Raw genomic sequence first — 27415 nt, forward strand, 5'->3', positions numbered from 1 at the left:
CATCGTGAACACCGGCGCGCGATCCAAGCGCTGGTGACACAGGTGTCCGAGCTCACCCAGCAGATCCATCAACTCACCTCTCCCACTGCACCGCCTGCGCCGCCCGTCCCCCGGGAGACCTCCCGGGAAGACTTCCGGCCAGAGCCGTGACTTCCGGCGCTAGAGAGTTACTCCGGTGAGCCTAACTTTTCCAAGACTTTACTTAAAAAATGTTCCATGCATTTTGCATTGCAGCCCCGCACCTTCGCGACGGAAGAGTCCAAGGTTGCGTTTGCTCTTACCCTACTCTCTGGCAGGGCTGTCTCATGGGGGACGGCGGTGTGGGAGAATCGACATCCGTGTGGCACCTCGTTCCACGCCCTCTCCGAAGAGATGAGAAGAGTGTTCGATCGAGCCGCGGCCGGCAGGGAGGCCGCTCACCAACTCTCGTACCTCCGACAAGGGAAATGGTCGGTGGCGGATTATTCCATCCAGTTCTGCACCCTGGCGGCCGCGTGCCAGTGGAACGAGGAGGCGCAGTGGGATGGATTCCTACATGGGCTGGCCGACGTGTTCATAAGAAGATCTACCTCCTCGAGTTGCCCCCAACACTCAACGGTCTCATCGACCTGGCGCTCCGGGTGGACGCTCGGATTAATCGCCTGGGTAAACAAACCAGTCCATCACGCCATTACGTCTCTCTGGAATGGGGCCGCTCGAGTCGAGAGAACATGGTCGGTCCCGTCTACGATCACGAACCCATGCAGGTGGATAGAGCTCGGCTTTCCCGGAAGGAGAGAGAGAGGCAGAGGTCCCATGGACTGTGTTTGTATTGCGGTGGCTCGGGTCATTCCCTCCAGTCATGCCCAGTAAAGGAGCCAGCCCCAGTAGTAAGTTTGAGGCTACTATCGGGTGGGAAGTCCTCAACTACATCTTCTACTCTCCTTCCGGTGAAACTGCGGTGGGAGAACCATACTCACGACTGTCACGCCCTTCTGGACTCCGGAGCCGAAGGTAATTTCATTGACACTGTCCTTGCACATCACCTGAACCTTCCTGTCCTTCCTGTGTCTCATCCCATCCATGTCACCGCACTCAATGGCCAGGAACTGCCCCACGTCATTCACAACACGGAACCCATAACTCTGCTCACCTCAGGCAACCACATCGAAACCATATCCTTTTACCTCCTGGACTTCCCTGTCGCTCCCATTGTTTTAGGTCACCCCTGGTTGGTCAAACATAATCCACGAGTGGATTGGGGTTCCAACACTGTCACTTTGTGGAGTGAAAGTTGTCATGAGTCTTGTCTGGTTTCTGCTTGTCCTGTTGTGCCTGTTTCTGTCTTTCAGAAGGAGACCGTGGTGTTATCAAATGTGCCCGCAGAGTACTTGGACCTGAAGGAGGTGTTCAGTAAGTCCTGTGCTGCTTCTCTTCCTCCGCATCGTCCCTATGACTGTGCTATAGACTTAGTTCCAGGTAAGTCTCCGCCTAAGGGCAAGCTTTACTCTCTTTCTATTCCGGAGAGGGAGGCCATGGAGAAATACATTTCTGATTCCTTGGCATCGAGGTTCATCCGTCCTTCCTCTTCTCCAGCGGGGGTGGGATTATTTTTTGTGGGTAAGAAGGATGGTTCTCTGTGACCTTGTATTGATTACCAAGAGATGAACAACATCACGATAAAGAATACCTATCCTTTGCCGTTGATGTCTTCAGCTTTTGAGAGGTTACAGGGAGCATCCGTATTCACAAAATTGGATTTACGTAATGCTTATCATTTGGTCCGCATCAGGAAGGGGGATGAATGGAAAACCACCTTTAACACCCCTAGAGGGCACTTTGAATGTTTGGTGATGCCGTTTGGGCTCTCCAACTCGCCAGGGGTTTTCCAAGCACTTGTTAATGACGTTTTGAGAGACATGGTAGATCAGTTTATATATGTCTACCTGGATGACATACTGATTTTTTCTTCATCTCTCCAGGAACATGTGCAACATGTCAGACGAGTGCTCCAAAGATTACTTGAGAATAGGCTTTTTGTCAAGGCGGAGAAATGCGTATTCCATGCACAGTCTGTCCCCTTCCTAGGGTATATCGTCTCGTCCGAGGGAATACGTATGGATCCTGACAAAGTTAAGGCTGTGATAGATTGGCCATCTCCAGATTTCCGTAAGGCCTACAGCGGTTTCTGGGGTTCGCCAATTTTTATCGACGTTTTATTCGTAATTTCAGCCAACTAGTCTCACCTCTGACCGCCTTGACCTCCCCCAGTACTCTGTTCAGGTGGTCTGATACAGCCGAAACTGCATTTACCAACCTCAAGAGCCGCTTTGTTTCGGCTCCCATCCTTGTAGCACCTGATCCCACACGGCAGTTAGTGGTGGAGGTCGACGCATCAGAGGTGGGAGTAGGAGCAGTTCTTTCCCAACGTTCTGCCTCGGACTATAAGATGCATCCCTGCGCGTTTTTTTCACATCGGTTATCTCCTGCTGAATGCAATTATGACATTGGTAACAGAGAATTGTTGGCTGTCAAATTAGCTTTAGAGGAGTGGCATCACTGGTTGGAAGGGTCAGGGGTACCTTTCATTGTTTGGACTGATCACAAGAATTTAGAGTACATTAGAACTGCCAAAAGACTCAATTCCAGGCAGGCTCGGTGGGCACTTCTTTTCAGCCGCTTTGATTTTACTCTGTCGTACCGCCTGGGTTCCAAAAATGTTAAACCCGATTCTTTGTCACGTCTTTTTGATCCTTCCGAACGCCCGGGGACTCCCGAGTGTATTTTACCTGAGAAAATAGTCGTCTCAGCACTCGTATGGGAGGTCTAATCGAAGGTCAAGACGGCCTTAGAAGGGGTAACGCCTCCGCCCGGATGCCCACCGAATCGTTTATTTGTGCCGGAGGAGTTATGGTCCGAAGTTATTCAGTGGGGTCACTGCTCTAACTTTGCTTGTCATCCAGGGACAAGCCGAACCAAGGGTTTAGTTACGCAACGATTCTGGTGGCCACATATGGCTCCACGATTTTGTTTTGGCTTGCTCAGTTTGCGCCAGTGGTAAGTCATCTAACCGGCCTCCAGGTGGATTTCTTCAACTGCTGTCTGTCCCTTCGAGACCCTGGTCACATATCGCTCTAGATTTTGTTACCGCCCTCCCGCCCTCTAATGGCATGACGGTCGTTTTGACCGTAGTGGACCGGTTCTCGAAGGCAGCACATTTCATTCCCTTGCCCAAATTACCTACAGCCAAGGAGACAGTGGTCACTGTCCTTGATCACGTCTTTCGGTTACATGGCCTCCCGGTAGATGTGGTTTCTGACAGGGGATCCCAATTCACATCCAAATTTTGGAAGGAGTTTTGTAAATTGTTAGGAGCGACAGTTAGTCTGTCTTCGGGTTATCATCCCCAGAATAACTGGCAGTCTGAGCGAGCCAACCAAGATTTAGACAGAAAGTTGCAATGTTTAGTCTCCAAGAATCCTTCTTCCTGGAGCCAACAACTCTCTATGGTGGAGTACGCTCACAATTCGTTACCAGTGTCAGCCACGGGCCTCTCTCCGTTTCAGTGCAGCTTAGGTTACCAGCCACCGGTTTTTCCTAGTCTGGAGTCTGAAGTCGCGGTCCCCTCCGCTTACGCATTTGTCCAGAGGTGCCACCGCACCTGGACCAGAGCCCGCAAGACTCTGCTCCGGATGAGGGAGCGCACTAAGGCCAAGGCCGATCGCCACCGGTCAAAGCCTCCCGTTTACGTCGTGGGTCAAAAAGTGTGGCTTTCTACTAACAATATTCCTCTCCGCTCCGTTTCTAATAAATTAGCTCCCAAATTTATTGGCCCATTTCCTGTCACCAAGAACATTAGTCCGGTAACAGTCCGCCTCAAACTACATCCAGCGTACAGGAGAATTCATCCCGCCTTCCATGTGTCCAAAATTAAACCCGTGTTTTATTCACGTATTAATCCGCCTACGCCGGTTCCCCCACCGCTGCGTCTCGTAAATGGGGAACCTACTTATTCGGTGAATCGTATTCTGGACTCGAGACGGAGGGGATTAGGATTCCAGTACTTGGTGGACTGCGAAGGTTACGGTCCGGAGGAGAGGAGTTGGGTACCTGCTAGGGACATACTGGATAACTCCCTTATTGATGATTACAATCAACAGGTAGGCCCTTCTGGGAACTCCAGGAGGCGTTCTTAGAGGGGGGGGGGTACTGTCGCGGTTGGTCATCCACTCTACGCACATCACCAACAAGCAACATCACTTACCTTCGGCTCGCTTCCCCGCAGTTCCTGTGTGACAGATAGTTTTGGGCTCTTTTAATCAGGAGAATCTACTCTAAATGATGGTGCATAATTTTACACAGAAATCTTGTTTTATGAAGTTACAAGTAAAACGGTGACATCAATAGGCTATAGGCCTATTATTATTATTATTATTATATGGGTCTGGGGTTGACTTCTTGTACAAAACTCGCTCCAGTTTATTCAAAGCCTCAAACAATTTCCGGGCTCTAGAGTCTGACCTAATTTCTCAATGGTATGACTAAAAAAACTCTGAGGTTGCACCGGTGCAACAAGCCATTCAAGGGGAAAAAAAAGTCTCTGCGACTCTGAAGGTCTCCCTGTGGTTCAACAACAGACACTAGAGTCCTGCATTTTAGCCTGAGCCCGACGGGCCCCGACCTTTTTTACTCCCTCGAGCCGGGCTTCGATTGTTCAGATGTGGGCTGGGCCTCCAGTCTGTTTAGACTTCTTCTTACTTTTATATTTTAGACATTCATCAATTAGCGATGAAAAAAAAAACTTGCTGCGCTGGTGGAAACAACACGAGACCGTGATGCCACGACTGTAAAGAGCAGCTCGACGGTGTTTTGTGTCCCGCAGCAGCGCAGCTGAACAGTTCTGCATTCAAATAATAAAATAGAAAAAATAGATATCATTTGAAAGTTTAGAGTCTGAGCATTACAATGCATTTAGCATGTTGATCAACTCCAAAATAGTGACAAGTTATTTGCTGACAAAAAAAAAATAATCATTTTGCAATGTACTCTAAAATTTATACAAATATCACACAACTCGTATACTCATGTGCCATATGTCATCTGAAAGGTCTAATGAAGTTGAATAAAACAACAGGGCTCTAGGCTCATTTTTTGCACTTGTTACACTAGTGCGGCTAACTTTTTTCTTACAAGTCCACTTTTTTTAAATCGCTGTCCATATAAACAATATTGACTTGTAGCCTACATGATTAACTAACAATCTGGTCAACATAATGTTCTTTATTTGAAGCACAATTCTACAAGAAAGGTAACTTACTGAAAAAGTTTTGGTGCTTAAAGTGTTTCACTGAGGTGAAATTTAAACTTAAAACATCTCAAGATATATGAAATAAAAAGAAAATCTAAATTAAGGGTTTTAAGGGCTTCAAACTGAACATATCATGGCTCAATGTTTTATGGACTATCCTCCACTGCAGTCACATGCCCCTCGGATGACAAACTCCTTTAGTTTGGCCTTCTTGATCTTTGGCCTTGGCTTATCCAGCTGGCCACATTCTCTCTAGCATCAAAATCTTCCAGACTTGGCCCTCTACACTGATTCTTATCAGATCTTCCACTGTGTCTGAAAAAATGGGTGTCTGATTTGAACAGGTGAACAGTCCCTAAACAGCTTATACTTATTGGATCAGCTATTAAAATAGTTCAGTTTTGTATGTAATAGCAAAGTGATTATATTTTGTTTCATTTTTTTTATTAAGTTGATTTAGAAAAGCGTTTGGAGCATTTTTTGTTTGTTAAATATAAGTTTAAGGTTTTTTTAAGTAACGACCAAGACCCAGATAAATGTAAGCTATATCCAATAGTTTGTGCGGAGATGCTTCAGGATAGGGAGACGGCAGCATGATCACTTGCATTTTTTTCCGTGGATATGCCATCATTTTTGCTCATAAAGGTAAGAGTAATACATTATTTGTAACTGCACACACATTATCAACAAAACAGTTGCTCGTTCTGCCGTGTTGTCTTTAATAGGAGTACAAAAATGAACCGAAACTCAGTGAAAACATATATATATATATATATATATATATATATGTATATATACATATATAGTCTCTAAAGGTGCGTCTAATGAGGAGATGACGAGTTGGGATTGCAACTTCATCCTTGTGACACAGATTCAGAAAACACTAGTTTATTAGTAAATAATTAAAATATCTTCTTCCTATTTCCCCCTTATCACATTTATTGTAATTACTTTTGCCGGTGCTTTGCGGCAAGCTTAAGCCTATTATTTGAACGCAGAACTGTTCAGCTGCGCTGCTGCGGGACACAAAACACCGTCGAGCCGCTCTTTACAGTCGTGGCATCACGGTCTCGTGTTGTTTCCACCAGTGCAGCAAGTTTTTTTTTCATCGCTAATTGATGAATGTCTAAAATATAAAAGTAAGAAGAAGTCTAAACAGACTGGAGGCCCGGCCCACATCTGAACAATCGAAGCCTGGCTCGAGGGCGTAAAAAAGGTCAGGGCCCGTCGGGCTCAGGATAAAATGCAGGACTCTAGTGTCTGTTGTTGAACCACAGGGAGACCTTCAGTGTCGCAGAGACTTTTTATCCCCTTGAATGACTCGTTGCACCGGTGCAACCTCAGAGTTTGTTTAGTCACACCATTGAGGTCAGACTCTAGAGTCCGGAAATTGTTTGAGGCTTTGAATAAACTGGAGCGAGTTTTGTACAAGAAGTCAACCCCAGACCCATATAATAATTATAATAATAGGCCTATAGCCTATTGATGTCACAGTTTTACTTGTAACTTCATAAAACAATATTTCAGTGTAAAATTATGCACCATCATTTAGAGTAGATTCTCCTGATTAAAAAAGCCTAAAACTATCTGTCAAATCTGTCATTTATATCTAAAGATTTTCCTCGTAAATTTATAACACACATAAAACTGCACAGAGAGCATGTACTCTCCTTGCTATATTCGTGGAGTTATGAGTTGGTATTTTTGTGTATGGCACTCAGAAAGCAACAGTATTTAAATAGTATACTTAGGTGAGTCAAGAGCTAAACAAAAAGTCCTGTTTCATTACAAAATACTGTAACTTTTAGAAACTTTATACTATCAGCACAAAATTTTAAACATATACATCTTAACTTACCTTATTTATGTCCTGAGATATTGAATGTCAAATAAGATGGATATGAAAAATGTCTCTTGAGCACTCAAAATTTTCTTACATTTTTATCAGTTATTTCTCAGCAGGAGAATGTTCAAACTATTTTTTTTCACTGAAAGTCAGAGTTGAGCAGTAACTAGTAATTTAGTTATTTTAATGATATTTATTTTGCAGTAACTAACTAATTATTAATAATATTTCAGTAATAATTTTACAGTTACCATCCATAAAAAAGATTTGTTGCTTAATTACTAACTCTTTAAGTTCAACCACTATTAAAGCTAGAATGTCCGCTAATATGTTTATTTACAAATAGGCATGAGTGGTAAAAAATACATATTTCATAAAACTGCAATGTAAAAAAATTTTTCTATAGGCTATACAAAAAAAGACAAAATAATAAGGCTGAATAAGCTGATCTATAGCATGTTAAATGGTGGTTGCCTGTCTATGAATGGTACACCCCTCTAAGCTCACAGAAGTGGTTTGACCCAAGTCCTCAGCAGCCAATGAGATTGACCCGTTCAAACTGATTTTTAACGCGTACTTCTCGTGTATTTCACGTGTATTTAACGCGTATTTAAAGCGTGAAATACATGTATTTAACGTGTTGTTGACGCGTTAAAATTCACGTGTATTTAACCCTCTGGCCCTTCCATAGTCGCCGGCCTTATTCAAGGGGGAATGAGAACCGTTTTGCGGGGGATCCCAGGTGTGCAAAAAAAAAAAATAATAATAATAATATTCGAATGTCAAATTTTCAAATCGAATACCAACCCACCTAACAAATATTTGAATATTCGGGCCCGTTCCATATTTATTTATATTTAAATCTAACGAGAACAAAAAGCAAAAGAGGCACACAGGTACAGCATTACAGTAGGCACTATGGATACGTACTTATCAGTCTATTCTTCATTAAAACTACGGTTCTCTGAATCAACTTTTCGCTTAAGGCTCTTTGAGAGTGCCATTTTTCATTCAAATATATTCAGAAGGCCTTTCTTCTAGTGTTCTTTACAAACTGCGACCTGCATGTGACAGTATGGACAGCTTGACAGCCTCACAAATAAGAAGCCTAAAATATCGCTATCGCCCCCTGGTGGCTTGCTGCAGTAAAGGTAATATGTAAAAAATAACATAAATTTGGAATTAGAATTAGTATATCAAATAATAACATATTAGGATACAATTCGAATATTATTTTATATTACGAGTATCTGGCCCTTACAGTGTCTGCAGAGAAAAATTCTGGCCCTTTGACAAATATAGTTGATGACCCTTGCTCTATAGCCTGTTACTTTGACAGTCTTACTCCATATGTTAAGTCACATGCAAAAAAATTAGGTGTTATCTTTGACTCTGAGCTTTGTCTTGAAAAGCAGATTAGCTCAGTTGTTTAAAATGGCTACTATCAATTTAGAATCATTTTGTTAGACTTAAATCCACACTTTCCTTTCAAGAAAAAAATCGTTCATGCATTTATCACATCACAGTTGGACTAATGTAATTCTTTATACTATACCTTGGAATTCCCCAATCTACACTAGCATATTTGCAGATGGTCCAGAATGCAGTGGCCAGACTGTTAACTGGTGCAAAAAAAATGAATCAAATGACTCCAATTTTAGCTTTTCTTCATTGTCTTCCTGTTTCTTAGAATTCAATTCAAATTTTTACTGATTGATTTTAAAGCAAGGTATTGATAAAGTATTTATACAGATATTCCCAGCACAAAAAATGTATAGTACAAAGAAAAAAGTCTACAGATTACATCTGTGCCTATTATTGATGGTTATTTGATATGTAGGCTTACTCTCAGTTACGTTTAAACTTCACTGGAAAATGGATAAATCCTTGGCTAATCAGAACTTATTAGTCATCTCTGATCAGTGGAATGCCATCCCGGATCCCCTAGCATTGTTTGTTTTTGCTGTTGTAAAAGTAATTTTGTCATTACATTCCAGGCTGTTTTTATTATTAAAAAGTCAATCCATCACACCTCATTAAAAGAGAGGAAGAGACAGAGAGAGCACTTCTGTCGGGTTTGAGGACTCCAAGAGTAGGGCCGTGTTGGCCTCAAGAGTGCTTATGTATTAGAGAGAGGACCGGCATCCCTATATCAGGTTTCATTTCTGTTCGTGCAGAGTTACTGAACATGTTAGAGGAGAAGTACTGTGTTTGTATACATTGAGGGATCGCTTTGCTAGACTATTCCTCCATAGTATTACTATTTTGTTTGCTGTGAATGAATACTGCAGCACTGATGGACACATCCACATTTTTTTTGTTTGTCATCGGGAGTGCATCAGATCAATATTCTGAAAAACACCCGGTTTTAACACATGAAATGAAAAGAGAAGGATGGATTTGTTAAAATTACATTTTAAAAGAAAATCTATGCTCTTTTCCAAGAATCTATGCCCAGCTTTCAGATTGTACCATTGTTTTTCTGATGCCTGTGTTCAGGTTCAGTGAGTTATGTTAGTCCATAGTGTCTTGTCAGCAAAAGCTTCGTGCTTGAGTTCCTATTAAGAAGTGTTCATCTTCTAATGGCATTACTGGAACCTGCCCCATCCTCCTAAAAGCTCAACATTAATTCCTATAGACAACAAGCACTGATACTAGCCATAAATACAGCAGCTAAGTCAGATCATGCATTATAATGGTGAAATTGAGGCACTGCAGCCATCATAATAGTAGGAAAAAAAATTCTGATTATTGTTTTGTAATTACTTTTTTTATCTTCTGGAGAGTGTCTTTCATCTTGAAGTGTATTGTTCTTTATAATTTGAGTATGACATTTCAAAAATTCTGATTTTCCCCAAAGATTACCATTACATTTCAAATATCTACACTGTAGCATCACTTTTCTTTTTTAAGTTCCTGTTTTCTTCTCTGACATTTATCATCTTTTAACTAGAAAAAGGAGTGGGGGGGGGGGGGGGGTGAAAGAAGATGAGCGGATGCTGGCAGTAGAAACAGAGTTTGATCTCACCTTGTGTTTGGTTGACTTAAAGCTACCATTAAGACTTTATTGATTCCTTTATCTAACTGAGCTATTATAGCTCTCTCTTTTCCCCTCTCGCTAAACTATAAACAGGAAAACCCGTAAGCTAATGTTATCTCCTCTGTTTGTCCCAGTACAGTCCATGCAGAGGCCTTGCCTTGCATCAGGAAGAAGAGAAAGACAGTGCTTCAGATGGAACAGATATGTGGGTGGATGGACGCTGGGAAATCGGTAGGAGAGGGCGTCCCTGGAATCTGATATCCCTAGTATCTCTCCCTCCCTCCTGCCTTCAGCCCTTTTTGGAAATGTGGCTTTTCCCCAGGTCCCCAGGCTGAAAGGAAGGAAGGAAAAGAGAGAGAGGGATTGTGGTCAGGGAAAAAGGACCATTTCTCACAAGGGTCTGACTTTGCAGTAAGGGGTAGTGAGGCTTGGAAAGTGAGCGATGGATAAAAGAAGGGATGAAGTGGTCATAGATGAGCAGAGAGGAAGAGACACAGAAGGAGGGGTGGGATGGACAGAGAGGTGAAGATAAACTGCCCACTGCAGATTATTACGGGACAAGAGAGGGCAAGAGAAGCAAGGGAGAGAGGGAGGGAGGGAGGGAAGGAGGGAGGAAGAACGTGAACTGTACAGTACAAGTTGAAAGAAGAGACAAAAGCACTTGATGCTGACGCTGATGAAACAGACGAGGGAAAAGATGAGGGCTCTTGACTGACGGCAGAACGGCAGAACGGCAGATGAGAAACCGCAATCTTCAGGACCACTCCCAAGACGTATCGCGAACTTAATGAGGCGTTTGAAAGGTTTGATGGGGGCCAACACTTGAAAACTTCAAGGGGATCTTGGCCACTTTGAGACGGATTCACCCGATCTGCGAAGGATTGATGTATTTTTGCCACTGCCACAGGAAGTACCTTGTAGCTTCTTTGCAGATTTGCACCAACCTGAAGGCCTTCGACCGCTTTGGAGCAGGATTCGAGATGCCACCTCAGTGATTGTCGCAGTGACCGAGGCAGTGCCAGATGTTGATCCTGCATACTGTATAACTAAGTATTACTTTTACGTGGACAAATTATTCCAGTTTGAGGCACTAGGCTGCCCATTAGTCTCAAATTTCTGTGTCAACATCAACAAAACACGGATTTAAAAGGCACTTAGGACTTGAAATGAAATATGATCATTTTAACAGCAAAATCTGTGCAGTGTGTCGGTTGCTCCCAAGTCTTAATTCCACATTTGAATCCACTGAATGAATTTCCCTTCTCTTGTGCCTCTTGTCTCACACAGAAACGTACACCTTTGGATCACCAATCTTGAATATAGCGGCGTCGCCACAGCACTTCTTCACAGCGGAGTTTAAAATGCTCTTCTCTGTTGTTGACGCTTGCAAATAACATTTGCGGCCCAGGATGGCTTTTACACATCTGGACTGTGTACAAGAACTGCAATCCAGCTCTTTATTTATGCGATGGGGCTTTCAAGAAGAATGACCTAACATGGAAACACTGACTCCTCTTCCCTTCTCCAAAATAAGTGTAACTAGACCGGACTCTTTTTCCCATGCACACTGCTAGCTTGACATTCTGACAAAAATATCCCCTGATTTTCCTTTTAAATATTCTTCTAAAGGAGCTAATGAAATTAATCTTTCTTTTTGAGACACCCTGCATCTGGTGCCATGCTATATTGGCCAGTTGGCTTTGTCCCGTGTTAGTACACACACTAGCACATTAACACTTCCAGTAATTCTAGAATTTCGCGTGCCAAGAGCCGTAAATCACCACAGTCATGGGTATTCAGGGAATGGAGCTGTTTGCCATTGGAGTGGTGATCATTCTGTTCGTGGCTGTTCTCAAACAGTTCGGCATTCTGGAGCCTATGTCATTTGAAGGTAAGAAGCATTCTAGAACTGAGGTCCTCCCCTTTGTTGTCATGGTGATATGCTTGACCAATGGGGCCCATGGGGCCAGGGTTGCGTCAGTTGCATCTTGAAGAAAGAGATAATAAATCTGATGATTGTTCTCTAGTAATGTTGTGATGTTTGTGTTCACGTGAAGGAACGGTATTGTGCTTTTACAATACTTTTGAAGGCATTAATACACGGTTCCTGTTGAGTTTTAGATGCTTGTGAGTTTTGGAAGTCATTGGTGTGAGAAAGTATGAAGCATTTATCACAATGTTTGTAGTACTGTACACAGACGTAAATGCAACATATACTTATTTTATACATAAATTTGTTTATAAATTATTTGACGATTATAAATTATAATTAGCTTGTATGTCATAATTTAAATGAGTAGTTTATATGAAATAGAAGTGAAATAAATTTAAAATGCTATATTCCATCTTATATGAAATTATGTTGACATCCTATACTTAATCTAAAATTATTAGCTACAGCATTTTATCATAATTATTATGGTTGTTGCATTAATTAGACAATAAGAAATTTTTTTATTGTTTAGGTTTATGATGTGCTAGTATGTGATTTGTTTTGAACAAACAGCGCATCCAGATTTTTTTCCCCTCGAACTTACTGAGAACGTTTTATTGGTGTCAGAAATACTGCATTCACTCTCTCCTTTTCTCACTCACACACTTTCTCTCTTTGAATCAAAACCCAGTCTAACATTACCCTTCATTCATTATGTATGCTTTATTGAACAGGCTTTCTTTACGGCTTCCTAAAAATGGGTCCGCTGGTCTTTGTACTGGGTCCTGAAGGGCATTGTCCATTTCCCTCTCACCCCTCACTTCATTACAAGATCATATCCGCCAATTATTTCTGAAAGTACAGATCAGAGTCAGCACCTTCATACAGATGCACTTCCTCTGGAGTCACAAACTTGTGATTGGAAATATTTTTATTTTCTTCATTGTTCTTCACACTTCGTCTGTGGTCTGGTGGACGTGCCCAGTGTCATGTCACATCTTTGTTGTCTCAAATAACTTACTATATAGACATTAAGAGTCGTGACAATTGGCCTGCGACAATGTGGAATACTTGGCATCTGTGTGCTGTTTTGTATATTCATATTCTTGCTTGATTAATCTGGTTGAATTTTGGTCAGTTTTCCATGGTCTTGATATTCTGTTTGACTTTCAGGAACAGAGGTGATTGGTCATTGTTATTAATGAGAATGAGTCTAAAACTATCAGTCATTTTCTTCATTAAAAGCACAAGTGAAAAGAATGGCATTATTGAGATGTGCTTAAACATAAACAATGCAGTCTTGTCAGTATACTGATAAAAAATAAAACTTCATAGAGTCGAGCATATTTTTTCAATAATTATTTTGGTTTTAGGGTCTGGTCTTAGGTTATCTCTACGCTGCAAAAAAATTGTTTTCTTAATTATCATTATTAAAATATTTGTCTTGTTTTCTAGTATAGATATATTATATCTAATATGAATCAAGTCAATTTATTTTACAAGAAAAATGACTTAAGGTATTAAGTATTGTTTTCTATGAAGCATTATAAAAATTTTGTTAGTTCCCTTTCAGTTTGTAACTCGCGACGAATTGTGATATCGCTTCAATAGACCACTCTACTTCGAGTGTAAACTAAACGAGCCAATACACATTGACAAGCAATTATTGCATCCAGCTGCCACTGCTCACTGACATGTTCTGCTCAACTGTGTCTGCTGTAAACTACGAGTTCAACACGCTCTCGGAAGCTTTGTGTGTTGGCGAGAAAGCACTTCAGTGGTGGTCGTTCCAAAGTCGAGTTGGTTGCACACTTCAGGCTGCACTACGCCCTGTTGTGTTGCAAGCGGCCAATTCCCCTGTGCGCCGCAGCACTAAAAGAGCATTTCCTAAAGAGCAAATTTCTCTAAAAGAGCTTCACGGGTGCATCTTTGTAAAGATGATGGTTTCACACATGCGTTTCTGTGTGCCGTCGTTACCTGGCAATGAGTGATGGTCACGATCGCTGCCTCACGTGTCTGGGCATCAAGCACGCTGAGTTGGCCTTCATGGATGAGTCCGGTAAGTGTTTCCACTGCAGGAAGGTGGACATCTCGGAGCTGCAAACCAGGCTCCACTACCTTCGGAGTCCAGTTGCTGGTACCACGATCTGGGGCTTGTTCTGGCGGCCAACAGAAGAGAACCACTTCCAGCAGTAGCGCGGGTGGCCCTCTTTAAAGAGCTTAACAGCGGTCTCCAGTGGGCCTCCCCCCCAACCATTTGTTGATCTCAGCATCGGAGGGAGAGCTGTCCGATGAATACTTGGCTGTGCTGCCACCCTATGGGACAAGGGCAAAGCCTGAATCAGATGCAGAGATAACAGCTATGCTTTCCTGGGCTGCCGAGAGGGTAGGGTTCGAGTGGAAATCTCCACCACATCCCGAGCCCTCGAGTCGGGATGATTGGTTTCTCAAGGTGGCTCGCTCTGGTTCTCAGTTCGCCCAGTGTCCCCCCAAGTTTAGTGGTATCCATTTCACGACAGTGATAGCGTCCAATGCCCCTGTTCTGTGGGTAGAGATCACAGTCCTACTGGTGAAGGACGTGATAGAACTGGTCCCTCCAGCCGATATGAGGTAAGGGTTTTACAGCCCTTACTTCATTGTACCCAAGAAAGGCGGTGGGTTATGGCCAATCTTGGATTTGCTAGTTTTGAACTGGGCCCTTCATCGGCTACTGTTCAAGATGTTGATGCAGAAAAGCATCTTAGGGTGTGTCCGTCTCCGAGTTTGGTTTGCAGCGATCAACCTGAAGGAAGCATACTTTCATGTGCCGCTCCTTCCACACCACAGACCATTTCTGCAGTGTTCATTCAAAGGACAGGCATGTCAGTATAAGGTCCTGCTCTTCGGGCTGTCCCTGTCTCCCCGTGTCTTCACAAAAGTCGCAGAGGTGGCTCTTGCTCCCCTCAGAGAGCAGGGTGTTTGCATCCTCAACTATCTAGATGGTTGACTCACCTGGTGCTCTGGCACCTCAGCCTGTTGGGCCTCCTGGTCAATGGGGAAAAGAGCAAACTCTCCCTGATGCAGAGGATCTATTTTCTCGGTATGTAGTTGGATTCAGTCGAACAGACGGCGTGCCTCACAGAGGAACGTGTGCGGTCGGTGCTAGTCTGCTTGAATATATCCAAGGTCAGGACAGCGGTCCTACTGAAACCTTTTCAGAGGCTCCTGGGGCATATGGCGGCTGCAGTGGCACTTACACTGCTCGGCCTGTTACATATGAGACCGCTCCAGCTCTGGCTTTATGGCGAAATCCTAAGGTGGGCATGGAAGCACGACACTCACCAGGTCCAAGTTACACCGACCTGTCACCAAACCCTCACCCTGTGGTCAGATCTTGCATTCCTCCGGGCAGGGGTGCCCCTAGAGCAGATCTCCAGGCATGCTGTGGTTCACATGGATGTCTCCACCATGGGCTGGGAGGCCATGTACAACAGGCATGCAGTCTCAGGGTTTTGGATGGGCCTGCAGCTGCATTGGCACATCAATTGCCTAGAGTTGTTAGCAGTGTGCCTTGCCTTGAACCATCTCAAAGGTCGCTTCAAGGCAAGCACATGCTGGTCCAAACGGACAACACAGTGTCCGTTGCATACATCAACCGAAAAGAAGTTGATGTACAAAGGACTTCCTTTGGAGTCGGAAGGTTCTGAGGTCACTTCGTGCACATTGGCAGATAGTTTTGCTGGTTTTAAGCAAGTTTTGTGTATTTTATGTAATGAAATGTGTTTATGCAGTTTAAGTTTCAAAAAACACATTATTTCCCACATACTATACAGTATTGTTTCTCTATTCTCTATGCCCCGCCTTTCTGAAATGCATGGATTATTACAATGCTCATCAGTCTGAAAAGTGAGGTATGCTGAGATTGGCCAGCTATCCAGTGCATTGTGATTGGCCGAAATATCTCAAGTGTGTGATGGAAATGTTACGCCCCTTACTATACTGTGATGTCATGTTTCCATGAGCGCATAGACAAAAATATTAACCCTTTGAGCAGTATGGTCCCACATATGGGTTTAAGAACGTTCAGTGACGTCCCATAACTCTCAAATTCAAACTGTGCTTTTGCGCTTTAGCTGGCACTAAGCCAGAGAGAGATGTGCACTGCTCTTGTCATATTATCACAACTATGCAGTGTTCTTAATTACATAATGCATATTTTAGGTTTCATACATTTAAATACACAGAAGTACTAGTAAAAAAATTACATTTACAGTTTGAAAAATACGTCTATGGAAGCAACAATAACAATCCATTCAAATTTTATTTGCAGATGTGTTTTATCAATATTAGGTACGCAGGGGCGCCGGACTGGGGATAAAACCAGTACTTATTACCAGGGCCCCAAAGGAAGAGAGGGCCCTTAAAAAGTCTGGAATATATATTTTCGGGGGGGGGGGGGGCATTAGGACTGCCTATGCATAGGGCCCGGGATCTTGTGCAGCGCCCCTGCAGGTACGCATAGTGTAAGTAACTATAAAGTTCACTTTATTCTTCACTCAGTTCACCGGCCACTTATTACTTGTATTTCAGGAGAAACTGATGAATTCATGTGCTGTAAATCCGACTGACAGGACTGTCTGAACTGCAGCACGAACAAACATGGCGGCACCCATCTCACATTACAGATCACAATCATGATCATTTAGAAAGGTTTTTAAACGACAAAACACACTCATTTACACATATTTGTGAATCGGAATATCAGATCGTTCATGACTTGGTATGCAAGTTTGTGAATATTTTAAATAAAAAAGGAAGAACAAAATAAAAGCGATCATTCTCAACACTGAAAAGGTTAAAACTCATTATAAACTAGGCATTTGTTGCATCCAGTGGGGACATACAGTAATTACGGATTATAATGACAATACCAGGGGTTGTCAATTTCAGTCCTCACACCCCTCAGCTCTGCATATTTTGTGGGTCTCTCTTTGTTGACACACCTGATTCAGATAATCAGCTCGTTAGAAGTGAGAAGTGAGCTCCGTGCATGAACTATGTTCCAATTGACATGGTCCCTACACAGTGTTCATTGCTCCCTACTCCCTGAGCAGAGGAAATCTGTTGACCTTTACTTCACTTCGGAACATTCATTCACAGGTTTGCGCTGCAAAACGTCTTCACACACAGACAAGTGTGACGTCATATACCTCTGTAAATAAATACAACTTAAATTCACGTCTCACACACTTCAATGCACTTTGAATGGAACATATACATTTTCTTTTATGCCAGAAATCACTAGGATATTAAGGAAAGATCATGATACATGAAGATATTTTATAAAGACGAAAGGTGTATTTTTTAAAGGCAATTTTTTTGCACACTCAAGATTCCAGATTTTCAAATAGTTGTATCTCGGCCAAATATTGTCACATTTCTTAACAAACCATACATCAATGGAAAGCTTATTTATTTATTATCAACTTTCAGATTATGTATAAATCTCAATTTCAAAAAATTGACCCTTGACTTGTTTTGTGGTTCAGGTTCACTTATTTGGCTGGACATGTTTGTGTATTTTTATGATGCTCTGACTTGTCAGCTGTCAGACTGGGAAATCAGGGTAGACCAGATAAAACCATGTAAGGCCAGCAGTTTTAAGGTTGTTTTACACATTTTTTTTTTTCAACAAGGATATACAGTATAGGTGCTAACGGTATAGGCATAACACATCAGCTTTTATAACCGACAGTTATCAAACAAACACTTGATCATCTGGAAGTGTCTGAGTGCCTCCTGTAATCTACACGTAAATCTTCTTCCAGTACTGGCCCATGAGCCGGACCACCCAGCGGATCAGCAGGGGGCTATTTTTAGCTCAGTGGCATCACTTACTACATCTCTATCTATTCCTGAGAGGCGTATTTCAGGAGGGTGAAGTTTATTTTGGGCTTCTGCTTTTGTGAATCTAATACGTAATCAGAGACGCTTAAGTTTTACTTTTGAAGGGAAGCTTGCATAATGATTAATATGCGCCGGCTCTGTTGCATGAGAAGAATTTGATCTGTCAACTATTATTTTGTTCAACTTGCATGTTTCTGCTCATAGTATAATGCAAATTGTCTACTGTGGTGCACCGCAGACGTGAAGCATCAGCCACCAGAGGGAGATGTTTCTTAATGATCTCAAACCTGGGAGATGAGCTCAGGCGAGGAACCAATGAGTGAAGTTTTGGCTGGTTAGCATGATTAGATATTCTGGTTCTAAATTGGTCAAAAATTACATTTATGATGTTATATATGATATCTATTTCAAATAAATGCTCCCATTGAACTTTCTATTAATTAGATAATCAAAAAGATAAATGAAAGGGAAAAAAAAGAAATGTTGTCACTGTTTACACAAAAATATTAAGTGGCACAACTGTTTTCATTGATAATAATAAAATAGTTTCTTGAGCAGCAAATTAGCAGATTCAAATGATTTCTGAAAGAGCATGTGACACTGAAGATTGGAGTAATGATGCTGAAAATTCAGCTTTGCAACACAGAAATAAATTATATTTTTAAAACAGAAGACAGCTATTTTAAATTAGAATACAATTTCACAGTATTACTATTTTTACTGTATTTTTTTATCAAATAAATGCAACCTTGGTGAACAGAAGAGACTTCTTTCAAAACTATTTAAACTTTTGATCAGTAGTGTATATCAATTCATTATTATTACAATTCAAATGCATTTTTTGTCAAATTTAATTTAATTTAATTTTGAAATCATTTTCATTTGTGAATTATTTTTATTTTTTTTAATTTGCATACTTATTTTTTTTTTTTTTTTGCATACTTATTGGCACTTCAAGGTCCAAGTTCAAGACCCATTTGGATCAAATTTGCACTCTAATGGCCTGTAAAATACATGTGTGCTGTTTATGTAAACTGTAAACATGAGTCATCCTTTTGTTAGCATCATTATTATCAATCCCCTTTGAAAACTCTTCAGTTCTTCGGTGCTAATGGTTTTGGCTGTCATAAATCTGGTTTGCATGACAAAATCTAAAAGATCACTCTTGGCAAGAGAGCACTGAATAACAATGCTGCCAGTAGGAAGATAAATGAAGAACAGTCTCTGTAGATCACCGTCATATCACAAAGGCTGAAATACAGAGAGAACAATTAGTCGTGGGAAACTGGTTCACAAGACAAGGGAAGCAGGATTTAGGGCACCTTGTGATTGTGCATCTGTTCCAACAACTTTAAATATTAAATGTCCATTCCAGACCAATCAAGGGCATAAAAACTTTGTACTTCCATTAGGGAAGCTTCATATGAACTGCCTTCCTGAGGACCAAAATGTATGTACTACAAAACGTGATGATTTGCTGCATTGACTCAGGTGGGACGAGGTGTCTGTCTTTTATCATCATGTCAAGTTGTGTCTAAATCTAATTGGGACAACCTTGTCTCCTGAGTGGGAGTTTTCTCAATTCCCTTTGAAAATTGTGTCAGAGTGAACTTTTTAAATAGATGTGAGAAGAATAGAGGAATGAGAGAGGAGAGTTACCAAAGTCATTTTAGACACAAGGCTAAGACAAGAGGATAAAAACATAAGATGTTTTTCTGGAGTTTTTTCCAGGTTTTTTTTTTTTTTTTTTTTTTTTTTAAGTATAACAGATGTTTCTCGAAACAGGACATCAGCCCATCTTTCTACCTCAATTACGTTATCAGCTTTCTAGGATACTTGTGTTTCAATTATGAAGCTTGTGGAATTAACAGTCTAAAACTGGGCTGAGTTAGAAGAAGGAGACGCGTTGAGGGACAGTGTGTCAGGATGAGTGTGAGATGGGAGACAGAGGGGTTACAGACTGTGGGCATCGTCTGCCTGGTCATCATGTTTCTCAAACTCATGCATCTGCTTGGACTCATAGACATAACTGAGACAGGTGAGAGAAAGAGAGAGAAACTAGCAAACATCATTCCAGGGGTTGCTTAAAAATGTTGTTTATAGATGTTGTAGCTTACTTGTCTTATATTTACATGAGCTTAACACTGTATTAGCTGTTTTGGACAGGATCCGTGGCATTTCAGTCCAAATATCTAATCTTCCTTAAAATAAAATACATTTATTTGGGAGGCAAATTTGTATTTAATATTCAGAAAATGTATGCTGAATTTAGTTGTTGTATTTTTTTTTTCCAATAAAACTATTTGTTTTTCTTGTTATGAGCATAAAACTCACAAAAGTTTGTTAGATTGAAGTTTAAAAGTTTTAATGCAGTTGAATTTTAATTATTTATTTTATTAATACTTTACAAATTGTGTCTTATTGTCATATACAGTTTTTGCTTCTTATATTTCTATACTTCTTATACTTCTATACTTCTATGCTTCTATACTTATACTCTTATACTTATACTTTGCTTCATATACAATTTTGTTTTAATTAAGGATGTTTGTGTATTTCTTTTTCTTTACTGGAAAACCAGTTTCGTTTAGTTGTTTATTTTTCTGTGTGTAACAATAAACAGCATTCCCGCTGGATTCCAGATTTTTGGGGGGATTTTCCAGTTCTTTAAGCTTTCAATGTCAGTTTAGAAATAGATAACTTTTGTTCCCTAAAGCTTCACATGGTTATTAGCTCTTCTTTTACATTATTTATATACTATTATAGTATTTATTCAAATTTACGATTATTTTTATATTTTCCATTGAACTTTTAATGTAAGTTTTAGTCATTTTGTTTAGTGCTTTTGTCATAGTTTTAATCATTTTAGTACTTGCCAAAGTAGATTTTCATCTAATACTTATATTTTATATTATTCAAACTTTTTTTCAATTAGCATGATTAGCTGAAGTAGTAAATAGTTTAAGTTAACAATAACAACACCGATTATTTAACATAGCTTATCTTCCTCCGTCTACCTTTATTTACATTTTTTTAGTGATTGCTCTGTTTTTTGTGGCTTTTTTTTACTTGACCGTGTCTCTCTCTTTTTCTCCTTTCACTCTCTGACCCTTTCTGTCCTTCTCGTTCCTCCCTTTCTCACTTTTTATCTGTTTTTGTAAAGACGGTGAGTGTAAGCACCTGTCTAGTTTAGTCTCTTTTCATTGTTATTTGGTCTATCTCTTTTCTTTTGTGGCATGCTTTCTTCATTATGTGATTGACTATACTAGCTCACATCCAAACGCTAGCAGGATTTAGAAGAAATACTGAATTCCACCAATTATAATGTCTGAACAGTAAGGAAACCCTAAAATGAGTCTTTCACATTGAAAAAGAAAGAGTCACCCTGTCTATCAAACCTCCATTTCTTTCTCTTTCCTCTTCCTGCACATCTTTGACTTTAATGTTAACTCTTTTGCTTTTACTCCCCTTTTTCTTCCTATTTCTCTCCTCGCAACCGCTGTCTCCCCCTTTGAAATGCTCTCTCACCCCATCCCATCCTGCATGCCATCAACTCACCCACTTCCCGACCCCTTCTCCCTCGATCTCTCTGCTTTCCCCCTCTTCCTCTCTTTTTTTCTGCTCTTTCTCTCCCATAGACAGCAGTGACAGTGAGCTCGAGCTGTCCACGGTGCGACATCAGCCCGAGGGTCTGGAGCAGCTGCAGGCTCAGACCAAATTCACCAAGAAGGAACTGCAGTCCCTTTATAGGGGCTTCAAAAACGTGAGTATCTGTTGAAGAGAGGGGACAAATAAGGATTAAAGTTGAGTTAATGTCTGTGCTCAGTTGTTTTCTTTTTTTTTTGCGGTGGGTCAAATATCGAGACAGAGTAAGATTTTGGTACTTTTGCTATACAATTTTAAAAGATTGATATAAAAAAAAGCTTTACATTGGACATTAAATTTCATTTAATTTCCAACCATTTTTTTGTCCACCAGTTGAAAACTCAACCCAATTGCAAACATTGGTAGTATTTTAATTATTCATTAAAAAAAGGGATACAGTTTATCTTTAATGAAGAGCTTTGGGGTTGGAAATGTTGTTCTGTCTGTTTGTTTCAGCAGATGTGTACTATATAGAACAGAAAATTAGCACATTTCACTTATTTAAAGCCTTCATGAGCTGCCTATGTGGCACAGTGAGAATTAGTCCATTATCTGTGTAATTAAATGTTTAATTAGATGTGCCTCTCTTTCCATTTAAGGAGTGCCCAAGTGGTTTGGTTGATGAGGAAACTTTCAAGACCATCTACTCTCAGTTCTTTCCCCAAGGGGGTAAATACATGTGTTTTTTTTTTTTTTAACTAAATCAGTAAATGTGTTTATTGGTTTTGCATGAGTTGTGATTTGGGGCTAATTGGACTAATTAGTCTGTTTTTTTTTTTCTCAGATGCCACCACATATGCGCACTTCTTGTTTAATGCGTTTGATCTTGATAGAAATGGCTCAATTCGTTTTGAGGTGAGAATATCCTTAATCACAGCTTTTGTTATCACCCTCATTTTTTCATTGTCTTCATTGCTCTCTATGACAGGACTTTGTGATTGGTCTGTCTGTGTTGTTGAGAGGATCTGTCACTGAAAAGCTCAATTGGGCTTTCAACCTTTATGACATCAACAAGGATGGATACATCACTAAAGAGGTTCTTCTTAAACTTTTATGTTCTAATGCACCAGAGGCTTCTTCACTGACTCTTTAGTAAAGCAGACTCCTCAAATAGTAGTAAGTGACGTGTGTGTGTGTGTGTGTGTGTGTGTGTGTGTGTGTGTGTGTGTGTGTGTGTGTGTGTGTGTGTGTGTGTGTGTGTGTGTGTGTGTGTGTGCGTAGGAGATGCTGTTAATCATGAAGTCAATCTATGACATGATGGGAAGGTACACTTACCCCAGTGTGCGAGATGAAGCTCCATCTGAACATGTGGAAAAGTTCTTCCAGGTATCAGTAGCAAGCACATTTATATGAAGACACAAAAACAATCATGCCAGAGTATCTTCTGCACTTACTGCATTTTCTTATAGAAAATGGACAGAAATCGAGATGGTGTGGTCACTATTGAGGAGTTTATTGAAACCTGTCAGAAAGTAAGTTGAAATCAGTGTTTACTCACAAATTTCGGTGTAAATGGTTTGAAAAGAAATTCTTAAATAAATGATTGCATTCAGTTTAATCAGTTATATGCAAAATGTATATATATTGTTTGTAAGAAACATTGTTTAAATTATCATATTCAATTCAATGTGAAAATTGCATAAATAGCAGTGATGGAGTCCGACTCGAGTCACTATTCTTTGGACTCGAGTCCGACTCGAGACTCCATTCTCTGGACTCGTGACTCTACTTGGACTCGCGGACTGATGACTCGTACTTGGACTCGGACTCGAGGATATATAAAATCAGACCTGAGCATTCATCACGTTTGTTTTTGACTAAATATGTTATAAAAAATATATATATAAGGTGTTACACGTTTCCTGTTTCGTGCCCAAGACCGGCCGAGATCTATTTTTTCCCCTCACAGACACTGCTACCGCTCACTCTCTTTGCTTGACAACACACTCATGACGTCACTCACTTTACGCTCGTGCATGATTTGCGGGCTAAATGTTCACATTTGGAAAATGCAGAAAGATGTGCCCTGGATCGTGAACTTCGCCTACACGAATTTTGCATCTAATGCTGGAAAGAGCGGCGCTAAATGTTGTGTGTGTAATCGCACAATTGAGGAAAAGACTGGGACAACTTCAAACTTTAACAAACACCTGTCACGGATGCACCCAGAAAAGGAAGTAAAATGCTTTCCATTGGCTAACGTTAGCTTTTTAAAAAACTATTATTGACTAATGCATATATGATGATAAACAGAAGAAGCTAGGGTTGGGCGATGTTTGACAATTCGGCATCAGACGTCGACGGTGTCTAATGTCTGGTTCAGATTACACAATTTTTTTGTCTGTTGATAATTTACTAGTCACTGTGTCAGATCAGATTACATGATTTTTTTTTGTCTGTTGCGATAGTCACTGTGTCAGATTACACAATTTTTTGTCTGTTGCAATTGTCACTGTGTCAGATGGATGACGCAATTTTGACTCCTAAAATCCTGTGGTGTCGTGGACAAGAAACATGTCAGACTAACGTTACACTTTGCTTTCTGACCAGTCGTGTGCCGTCACACACACACATTTACTTGAACACATACAAACACACTCACGCTAAATCACTTGGTCAGTCACACACAAACGCGCTCTCTCTCTCTCTCGGCATATCATATTGATTTTACAGTACTTTATCAGTGTTAAAGGATTAGTTCACACAAAAATGAAAATTTCCTAATCATTTACTCCTCCCACTGCCATCCAGGATATCCATGGCTTTTTTTCTTCAGTGGAAGATAAATTGTGTTTTTTAAGGATAACATTTCAGGATGTTATCTTCATATAATGGACTTCAATGCCTACCAACTCAGTTGGTTTGCTATTGTTTCCTCAAAAAACGTAAAATCTTTTCCACTGAAGAAAGAAAGACATGGATATCTTAGATGACATCAGGGTGAGTAAATTATTAGGAAATTTTCATTTGGAGGTGAACTAATCCTTTAATGTTACTTATAAAAAAATATTTAAACAATTAAATAAATATACATTTTCTACGCTAGTTCTCAATCACAAGTTCACAACAATGGAAGTAAACACACACTTTTGATGGTGTCGTAAAGTTGCAAAGTGTGTTGCAAAGTGTATATGTCAAATCAGTAAATAAACTCCCTTTGCAATCGTGACAGTGGTGTCATTTTTGTTTAATGTAGAACCTCTTTAATACATTTTATCAGTTCTTTGAAGGTCCCAGAGTGGAGACATGTAGGCACTGGGAGATTGAGACTCGACTCAGACTCGAATACGGGACTCGAGACTCGACTCGGACATGAACACCGTGGACTCGAGACTCGACTCGGACGTGAACACCGTGGACTCGAGACTCGACTCGGACATGAACACCGTGGACTCGAGACTCGACTCGGACGTGAACACCGGGGACTCGAGACTCGACTCGGACGTGAACACCGGGGACTCGAGACTCGACTCGGACATGAACACCGTGGACTCGAGACTCGACTCGGACATGAACACCGTGGACTCGAGACTTGACTCGGACGTGAACACCGGGGACTCGAGACTCGACTCGGACATGAACACCATGGACTCGAGACTCGACTCGGACATGAACACCGTGGACTCGAGACTCGACTCGGACGTGAACTTCGTGGACTCGAGACTCGACTCGGACGTGAACACCGGGGACTCGAGACTCGACTCGGACATGAACACCGTGGACTCGAGACTCGACTCGGACGTGAACACCGTGGACTCGAGACTCGACTCGGACGTGAACACCGGGGACTCGACTCGGACGTGAACACCGTGGACTCGAGACTCGACTCGGACGTGAACACCGGGGACTCGAGACTCGACTCGGACGTGAACACCGGGGACTCGAGACTCGACTCGGACATGAACACCGTGGACTCGAGACTCGACTCGGACGTGAACACCGTGGACTCGAGACTCGACTCGGACGTGAACACCGTGGACTCGAGACTCGACTTGGACGTGAACACCGGGGACTCGAGACTCGACTCGGACGTGAACACCGTGGACTCGAGACTCGACTCGAGTCCACTAATCCTTTAATGTTACTTATAAAAAAATATTTAAACAATTAAATAAATATACATTTTCTACGCTAGTTCTCAATCACAAGTTCACAACAATGGAAGTAAACACACACTTTTGATGGTGTCGTAAAGTTGCAAAGTGTGTTGCAAAGTGTATATGTCAAATCAGTAAATAAACTCCCTTTGCAATCGTGACAGTGGTGTCATTTTTGTTTAATGTAGAACCTCTTTAATACATTTTATGTATTGGACTCGAGACTCGACTCGGACGTGAACACCGGGGACTCGAGACTCGACTCGGACGTGAACACCGTGGACTCGAGACTCGACTCGGACGTGAACACCATGGACTCGAGACTCGACTCGGACGTGAACACCGTGGACTCGAGACTCGACTCGGACGTGAACACCGTGGACTCGAGACTCTACTCGGACGTGAACACCGTGGACTCGAGACTCGACTCGGACGTGAACACCGGGGACTCGAGACTCGACTCGGACGTGAACACCGGGGACTCGAGACTTGACTCGGACGTGAACACCGGGGACTCGAGACTCGACTCGGACATGAACACCGTGGACTCGAGACTCGACTTGGACGTGAACACCGGGGACTCGAGACTCGACTCGGACGTGAACACCGTGGACTCGAGACTCGACTCGAGTCCACTAATCCTTTAATGTTACTTATAAAAAAATATTTAAACAATTAAATAAATATACATTTTCTACGCTAGTTCTCAATCACAAGTTCACAACAATGGAAGTAAACACACACTTTTGATGGTGTCGTAAAGTTGCAAAGTGTGTTGCAAAGTGTATATGTCAAATCAGTAAATAAACTCCCTTTGCAATCGTGACAGTGGTGTCATTTTTGTTTAATGTAGAACCTCTTTAATACATTTTATGTATTGGACTCGAGACTCGACTCGGACGTGAACACCGGGGACTCGAGACTCGACTCGGACGTGAACACCGTGGACTCGAGACTCGACTCGGACGTGAACACCATGGACTCGAGACTCGACTCGGACGTGAACACCGTGGACTCGAGACTCGACTCGGACGTGAACACCGTGGACTCGAGACTCGACTCGGACGTGAACACCGGGGACTCGAGACTCGACTCGGACGTGAACACCGGGGACTCGAGACTCGACTCGGACGTGAACACCGTGGACTCGAGACTCGACTCGGACGTGAACACCGTGGACTCGAGACTCGACTCGGACGTGAACACCGTGGACTCGAGACTCGACTCGGACGTGAACACCGTGGACTCGAGACTCGACTCGGACGTGAACACCGGGGACTCGAGACTCGACTCGGACGTGAACACCGGGGACTCGAGACTCGACTCGGACTCGAACTCTGGTAATGGTGACTCGACTTGGACTCAGACTCGAACACTGGGACTCATAACTCGACTCGGACTCGACAGTTGGTGACTTGACTACAACACTGATAAATAATAAAAAATAAAAAAAAATGTTTATGTTTAATGTGAAAAATTACAAGAATTACTCATAAAATGCATATGTATCACCTTTAGATTAATGCAAAGTCTTAAATATATTATAGAACTATTTTTATGTTAATTATCCCATTTAATTAAATCAAAAAGTTAATAGTTTGTAAAACCATTAATTAACACAATACAAACCTTTACATCAACTGCTCTTAAAATCATTCTTCTGTAAATCATTACATTTAAT

The 27415-nt window shown here is 41.5% G+C and overlaps 1 protein-coding gene across 4 annotated transcripts in view; it reads left to right on the forward strand.

Annotated features, from left to right (window-relative positions):
• Positions 1–27415, forward strand: part of LOC132097571 (calsenilin-like) — a 66107-nt gene that overhangs the window by 37262 nt on the left and 1430 nt on the right. The window contains exons 1-7 of one of the 4 annotated variants that reach the window (XM_059503373.1): positions 10838–12064; positions 21631–21755; positions 22237–22306; positions 22422–22492; positions 22566–22673; positions 22859–22963; positions 23047–23109. In XM_059503373.1, the coding sequence (XP_059359356.1) occupies positions 11962–12064; positions 21631–21755; positions 22237–22306; positions 22422–22492; positions 22566–22673; positions 22859–22963; positions 23047–23109 (645 nt within the window). In that variant the 5' untranslated portion in view covers positions 10838–11961. Of the gene's footprint in view, positions 1–10837; positions 12065–19660; positions 20031–21630; positions 21756–22236; positions 22307–22421; positions 22493–22565; positions 22674–22858; positions 22964–23046; positions 23110–27415 lie in introns of those variants that run through there. The other 3 variants (XM_059503372.1, XM_059503370.1, XM_059503371.1) reach the window with 3 other exon arrangements.

The sequence above is a fragment of the Carassius carassius genome, chromosome 21 (assembly GCF_963082965.1).
Source record: "Carassius carassius chromosome 21, fCarCar2.1, whole genome shotgun sequence".
Lineage (NCBI taxonomy): Eukaryota > Metazoa > Chordata > Actinopteri > Cypriniformes > Cyprinidae > Carassius > Carassius carassius.